This window comes from Nicotiana sylvestris, chromosome 2 (assembly GCF_000393655.2).
Source record: "Nicotiana sylvestris chromosome 2, ASM39365v2, whole genome shotgun sequence".
NCBI classification, from domain to species: domain Eukaryota; kingdom Viridiplantae; phylum Streptophyta; class Magnoliopsida; order Solanales; family Solanaceae; genus Nicotiana; species Nicotiana sylvestris.
Window position 1 is genome coordinate 11218567 of NC_091058.1, and position 7945 is coordinate 11226511.

A 7945-nucleotide genomic window follows, 5' to 3' on the forward strand; every position below is an offset into this window, starting at 1 on the left:
AAATTGAATCAATTGTTCAGTAATTAGCCAAACTTACAGTACAATTTACAGTAGACGGTCTTGGCGGGGGGGACATACCAGCTGCCGCACAAAGCTAAAAATAGTGGCCAGTGGATCAGGCACAATTAACAATTTAACATCTAAAGGATATATTTCCTTGGCATGTTGTGCTAATCGGTTTTATACAACCGGAAAGGGGCAAAGCACATTCAAGCATATTACCAATTGCGAAAGCATAACAGATTCTGATACTCCGTTAAAGGATGATGCCACTAAATTCAAAAGCAAGAACCACTAAAGCTCTTTGATCCCTAGGGCAACTCTAAATCAACTAGTCATACATTTAAAAGATCTTCATCAGCGAAGAGAGAAAAAGATGAACAGGTTTTGCTGCAGAAGCCATAGACAACCAATACATGAGATGATACTAGAGTATCTTATTCGGAGTTCTTCCAGCGATAAAACTATAAACTGTACTTCCAGAAAAAAATAACTTTAAATTGGACTTGGCATTGTGCACAACTTAAATGGTAGTCCACTCTAGCAGCATAACTATGTACAAGTTTTAGCCAAAGTGGACATACTTCAACTACTTGACTGACCACCTGATATAGATCTAAAGGCCACTGAGCTTACTTCCAGTCCAACATGTCCAGAAGCCACAGGACCTCATCTTCAGAATTGGCAGCATCACAGAAATCCATCTCTATCCCAAAAACATCTAGTGCCCCCTCATTATTATGGTCCATGAAAAGCAAAGATATCCATGCCCGAACACCCGATACAAACAAGCAAATAGGAGAGGAGAAGTCAAGATAATCAAAAGCTAAAGCCCGATATGCTGTTCGATCAATATAATCAAAAAGGGATTTCTTTATAATGCATGCAACTTTATTGGTATCTTTGCGTCCAACAAGCACAGAGACACTGACCGTCTGGCACAAAGGAATCGTAAATCTTGGTTCCACAGGTAGCGTCATCTTGTATTCAGGCCCTTCCAAGTGGAACCTAAGCACATCGCAGATTCCAGGAGGCGGGATCCAAATTCCCTTCTGAAGAACAGGCCCTGGTACCACATCTGAAAATATTATTTTCTCTTCAGTCCAAATGTCAATGTAGAACTCCAAGTCATTGAAGGAAAGTCTCGGAGGGAGAACAGCCCTGCGGTATTGCCGTTTATGAAAGTTTTGAAACAGTTTATAGTAGGTTACAGTAGGAGGAGATGACCGTTTGCAAATTGATGGCCATTTTTTAGAACAAAGACATTTCCAGAAGTAATCATCTCGTGCAATATCTCGCCACTGTTTGCACACTATCATACATGTAGCCAGGTCAGTGCCCTCCAGAAACGGGAAAACAGCCTTCAGAATTTCTTCACATGCCATTTTGTGAGCAACGATAAAACCAGCTAGGCAGAGAAACTCTGCTCTTTAGGTCTTTATACCGTTTAATACAAAGGTGTACACAACAAGAAAACCAGCAGGGAAGAAAATCTGCTTTTTGCTCTTTATGAGCTTTTTGGTAATCCAAGGAATTGGCTCTCAGGTATCCCAGTTGATGCTATCCCAGTTGATGCAAGCAAACTGCATTTCAGAGAACGGATAATCCTTCACCTAGGTAATGACTTGCAGAAGCATGGAGTTATCTGCATGCAGAATTTTGAGTTAAAGAAACGGGCTTCCTTATGCAACAATCAAGATTAAATATATGAATGTACCCTAATATCTATGTATATATTTAGACTAAATCATGCTTAGATGACTCGATATCATGAATAAAGAGAAGATAAAAAGTATGGATAAAGCTATAAAGAAATGTTTGGAATCAGAACAGATGAGGTCACTACTATACACAAACATCTCAAACACTTTAGGATTACTGGGGTCCCATTTTACAATGACCAAACATCTCAAACTATTTCGAATGAGTTTATTTCCCACTAAATAAATATTTTGAATGAGTAAATAGGAAAAAATACCCAAAACTCGCAATTATATTTCCTTACGAGATATGCTTGGAAATAAAAGAGACTAGAGGCAAGGATAAATATGCTCTCGGTTAGATGGAAGGAGGGACAAAGACATGTACAAGCTACAGCTTTCGCAGTTTGCTTATTGATCTGTATAAAAACATGAAGTCATATAAAGATCATAAACCAGCCTGTACAAGTTTTAAACAAAAAACAGTAAGGTTTTGTCTAAATCCAACTAGCTGTCAGCTTTATGGAAACAACAAGGAGACAAGATGCTGCTTAGAGATTACTATCCGCCAGTGGCAGAGCACGAGGTACAAAAAATGTAAACTTGCACAGTGAGTGATAGACCAAACTATCAAGGGATTCAACAATTCTCTCTCTCTCTCTCTCTCTCACACACACACACACACATATATAACAAAACTTTGTTTTTACCCTATTTGTACAGTGTAATTTTTCAACAGACTTAGCTCCAGCACTGGTCATCAGCGCTCAGTGACACAGATCAACACCCCAGAAAATACTTGAATAGAAAAGGATGCGCCTTTCTGTAGAAAACAGATTTTAAGAAATTACCCAAAAAAGCAACGCCCTAGCAAGCGGTAAAAGGAAAAGGACAAAGCATTCGAATCCAGAAACGAGTAAAACAAAGTAACTCCAACAACCCAGCCCAAAATGTTCAATTTATCGAATTTTTAATGCTGGAACAAACAAACAAGTGTAATTTCTGGATAAAAAGAGGAAAAACAAAACCAATGAAGAAAAAAATAGAAAATAGAAAAGCAGAAACCCTAAATTAAAGAATACGACAAGAACAATAACTAGTATGCCTCAATTCCAAAATCCTCAGTCCGTTGTATGAATCCTATAGTAGTATTTATTCGGCTCTATCTGAATCGAATATAGCCCTAAATTAAAAATATTTGCTTTTTCTGATCTATAATAAATGAGATAATGATCATGAGAAATGAAGGAAGAGCTAAATCAAACAATTTAAATTGAGAAGCTAAAATTACCTTTCAAACAAAGCAGATTAAGGAGAGAGTCTCGGAATACACTCAACGGTTATCGTCAAAGAACAAAATGACTTAGCAAACTTTGATTTTAATAGAGAGAGAAATAGAGAGAGGAGAGAGAAACAGACTGCTAAGAGATTTGTTTGGATGTGTCGTCAAGAAAAACAACTGTGTACCGTTTGGATAGGCTCTGTGGTCCTATTTTACCAGATTGTAGCAATCTAACTGTGCTGGATTATGCAACATTCTAATACAGTATGCTGCAGATGTATAGGATCATATCCAGCTTCTTCTCTACTTGGCCAAGACCGACCTTCAACGACGGCGTTTCGTTGCGTCCCACTTTTAAGCAATACAGTAGTAATTACTGGTAAAAGTTGAGAGAGAATTCTTATTGATATGAGATGAATTACAATAAAATAGAACCCTCTATTTATAGGAAGAGATTGGCTTAACCACCAAGTAATAAACCCTAGAATCTCTCTAAATATAGACATTCACCTTAAATAGAATTCTATTTATAACACTCCCCCTTGAATGTCTATTCAACAGATAATGTGCCTCGTTAAAACCTTAACTAAATAAAACCCAATGAAAAAAAATTGTAGAAAAGGAAAAAGAGTACACATATTTAACAATACACTTTTTGGTTGCCTCGTTAAAAACCTTGCAAGGAAAACCCAATGGGACAAAACCTTGTAAGGGAAAAAGAGTGCAACGCGCATTAACTCCCCCTGATGAGAGCATCAATTCGCATTTTTAAGCATTTGCATTCCAATCTTGTGCAACATTTTCAAAGGATCTTTGGTAGAGATTTGATAAATAAATTAGTCATATTAACTTGAATGAATATGCTGAACCTTGAAATCATCATTCTTAATAGATGTATTGTTTTCATATGATCTTGTTGGAATCGTCAGTTCAATATCTTCACATAGAGGTGAAAACTCTTGCTATCATATTATCATGCTTATAGTTATAACAAGATACATTTGTGCACAAATTTCACTTAGGATGTGGTACTTCAAGACCAAGAATTGTATATGCTTTAAGCGACTTAAATCCTTCATGGATTGTCATATAAGTTAAGTCATATAATCCATATAATAGACTTTAGATGCATATCAAGTTTTTATGTCATGCTAGACATATAAGATATCGAAAACTGATTGCACATACCATTGACTTTATACTTTCAAGTATTTGAACTACATGTCCAAAACTACATGTCTTTCATATTAAATCAATTCTATTTGAATTGTGTATCGCCTATTTGGCCAATATTTTTGTATGTCTCGACAGCCTTAAGATCTCCATCTATACTTAGCGCTATGATAGATGTCGTCGACGAACATTTTATATCGATTCCAATAATTTTTCATAAAGACATAACATAGAGATCTCTTCATTCATATATTCAGGTACCTGAATCTTCATGAGATTTTATGAAGTGTTATGTCATGTGATCTTTTAGATCACTTGCCTCCTTTATTATGATCATTTTGATCATTTGCTCATCTTCTTTATCAAGAAGTTTATTTGAAACTGATTTGTCTATATGGTTTAAGCGTACCATAGACTTTGTCCTTCTATGACTTAATAGGAGCATTTGCAATGAGATTATAGTTACTTTCTTTGGGTCAGCAAATGCGTTTATTGCAGATGAATTATCTTTTTATGAACTTCAAGTTCATATTATCGTATTTGAAGATCTAGATATACAAATGATAATTCATTCCACGTAACTTTTTCTCAACTGTTTATCATGTCTCCCCTCATGTTAGAAAAACTAACTTGCTTCCTCAATTTTGGGAACCCATCTTTGTGCGTTATGGTCTTAATCAATATATACACCGCACATCAATAATAACAAGATGAAATTATTTGGTTCCTGACCCTAAACCACTTGTGAGGGGAGAATATAATATACAAACTGATATAGGTAACTTTATTCTCATAAGCAATAGTTTAGCTATTAAGTGGATGCACTCAATAAATTATTTTGCTAAACCAACTGTGATGTAAACCAACTTATCAAGAAAAACTTTCTTGAGTAGAAAATCTGGAAATTATGCTCGAAATTAAATTATTGAGCAAGTTACCTCGCAAAACATCATATTGCGGGTTAATAATAATCGCACATGTAACCATCTCATAGATGCATCTTATGTGGTATACATGGCAAGTGAATGAGCCCATATTCACTTTTGATATTTCTAGCGTTTATGGGATTCAATCCCAATTTTAGTTGGTCTACTAATTAATGAGAACAAGCAACCTAGGAGAATCCGTAAAGAGCTTTCTAGTTCTTTAATGTTTACTCATTTGAATTCTCTTTTATTTTTGCACATCATACTTAAATTGATATGACTAAACCAGCTATGCCAACTGGATATCAATAAACTCCAAGTTTATTATGATATGAGTTTTATATCAATAAAGTTCTACTTTATTGTGGCATTCTTTTATTTGTGTAGTACAAACTGAAGAATAAAGCGGGTAACTTTTCACATACATATTACCCTGCTACAAGTTGTAGTAAAAGAAGATATTAAATCTTTCCTTTATTTATAGTCTCAATATAATCAACTGCTTTCGCGTGTACTTTGGAAACTGAATAAGTTTCTTTGAGACTTACTACAACACAATACCTTATTGGTAATCAATTGTGTTTCTCCAAAATAGTATAATTGGCTCTTGCAGAGTTCTCAATTAATTTTGTACTACCACATATTCATCAACATCAATATGGTGAATATCTCTTTTAAAGAGAAAGTTATACCATTATGGTTATGGTCAAAATTATATACAAGATATGTTTCTTGCATTAATGTTATTCTTTAATAATCGCATTACCAAAATATTTTGGTGCGCAATAGGTACGTGACCAATGACCATTCATGCCATAATAATGATGTTATTTTCTTATATCATCTCAAACCTTCTTCTAGAGGTGACTGCGTTATATTCACTACCACTAGCACGTTCATATTCTTCCAAGAATGAATATGTATTCATAAATTAGATGTTGTTATATTCACATCATGAATGGACCATAATCATCTATATGTGCTTTATAAAATCTCATGTCAAATTGATGACAAATATTACTTTCACAAAGTGAATGATTATTTTGAGAATCCTTATTGTTCTCATTACCACAATGATGACGATTATAATTTCGTCTATTGCCACGTCCACATCCATTGATACATTCATAGTAATAATATTATCTTCTTTCAGACTTATCATATACTGCTATCACATTCTCTAAAGGGAATGAGAATGGAACAAATTCAATGGGACAGGTTTTCAATTCTTTGCCCACAATCATACATGAATTTGATCATGGCAAGGCATAAAAATTTTACCACTTTGGGTGGTTATAATATCTTTCAAACTCCATTAGAGTTGCAATCAAAATTTATCGTCTTTGCTTATATTTAAAATCAAATTATAGAATGTCAAGAATTTGAAAGATAAAAGTAAAATACTTACCTTAAATCCAGAATTTAATCATGAAGGAAGTTCATAGAATAATTGACAATCATTATGCTCAATCCAAAGCTTCTACTCAATTGGTTAGAGTCTCGTGCTGATAAAGTGTTATGAAATAATAAAAGAAGAAGAAGAGTATTGCAGAGCAAAGTAGAGAGAGAATTCTTATTGATATGTGATGAATTACAATGGAATAGAACCCTCTATTTATAGGGAGAGATTGGCTTAGCCACCAAGCAATAAATCCTAGAATCTCTCTAAATATAGACATTCACCTTAAATAGAATTCTATTTATAACACTTAATATTTTTTTTGGGTTAAGTTTAAATATAGGAGACAATCGAAAACTGAAAATCTCAATTTATACCCATTAAGCCCAAACTATTTACCCTTAAATATCCAAACCTAAACTATTTATTTTTCTACCTATGCAATCAAGACTATTTACCCTTAAATATCCAAACCTAAACTATTTACTTTTTCTATCTATGCAATCAAGACTATTTACCCGGCCCACAGCTATTTGCATTCGCATTTGATTCAAAGTGTGAATGACATGACGAAAAGTTGATCACACTTTATTTTTATCTTCTTCTTTATCTCTCTTACTTATTAGATTTTTATTATTTTTCTGTTTCACAACTTACATAACTTCGACTCCTTCTTTCTTCTTCTTGAATTTTTCTGTGTGTGTGTGTTGAATTTTGAAACCCTTTGTTATTTCTGCATTTTTCTTTTAATTTGTTTCCATGAAGCGAAAGGAGGTTGAAGAAGTAGATGATCAAGAAATGCCAATTGATAGACTGCCCTTTGACCTCTTGGCTCATATTTTTGCTCTGCTTACTTGTTTCAAGGATTTGGCTCAGTTAATTTACTTAATTCTTTTTCCTCTACGTTTTCTTCTGAATCTACCCTTTTGTTTTTGTTTCGTGTTGCGTTTATTTTGTCATTTCTTGGCTACTTATTTGTAGGATGAGCGCTGTGAGCAGGAAATGGAGAGAGGGGTGAAAGAATCCTTAGCTAAAAGAGAAAGTTTGAGTTTTTCTGGTTTCCCGAATATAAATTTTTATGTGTATTTGAATATCCATCATTGTTGGGCTTGAAGCTCAATTTTATTTTTGAAGATTTCTTGTTTGATTTAGAGTGGGTGCTGTTAAATCTTGCTTATAGTACCTTCTGGAAGGTCATACTGAAATTTAATAACATTTGGAGGTGATTTGAGGTGATTGAGATCAAAATTTTCCCCTGAAAATCGAAGAACACAGCTACCGAATAATATACCGCTACGGTATACAATATGTTGTAGGAGTATATAGCTATAATGCAATAGTATACTATTGTAGTTTACAATATACTGCAACGGTATATTATAATAATCGAAGAAGAACATAGTTACCTAACAGTATACCGCTACAATATAAAATATACTATAGGAGTATATAGTTATACTGCAAC

General features: G+C 34.1%; 1 protein-coding gene across 1 annotated transcript; it reads right to left on the minus strand.

Annotated features, from left to right (window-relative positions):
- Positions 1 to 413: 413 nt before the first annotated feature.
- LOC104210287 (F-box protein At5g39250) lies at positions 414 to 3168 on the minus strand. The gene is made up of 2 exons (XM_009759149.2): positions 2992 to 3168; positions 414 to 1645 (listed from the first exon to the last, which is right to left on the minus strand). Exon 2 carries the CDS (start codon positions 1383 to 1385, stop codon positions 633 to 635), a length of 753 nt encoding a protein of 250 aa, XP_009757451.1. The 5' UTR covers positions 1386 to 1645; positions 2992 to 3168; the 3' UTR covers positions 414 to 632.
- Positions 3169 to 7945: the final 4777 nt, after the last annotated feature.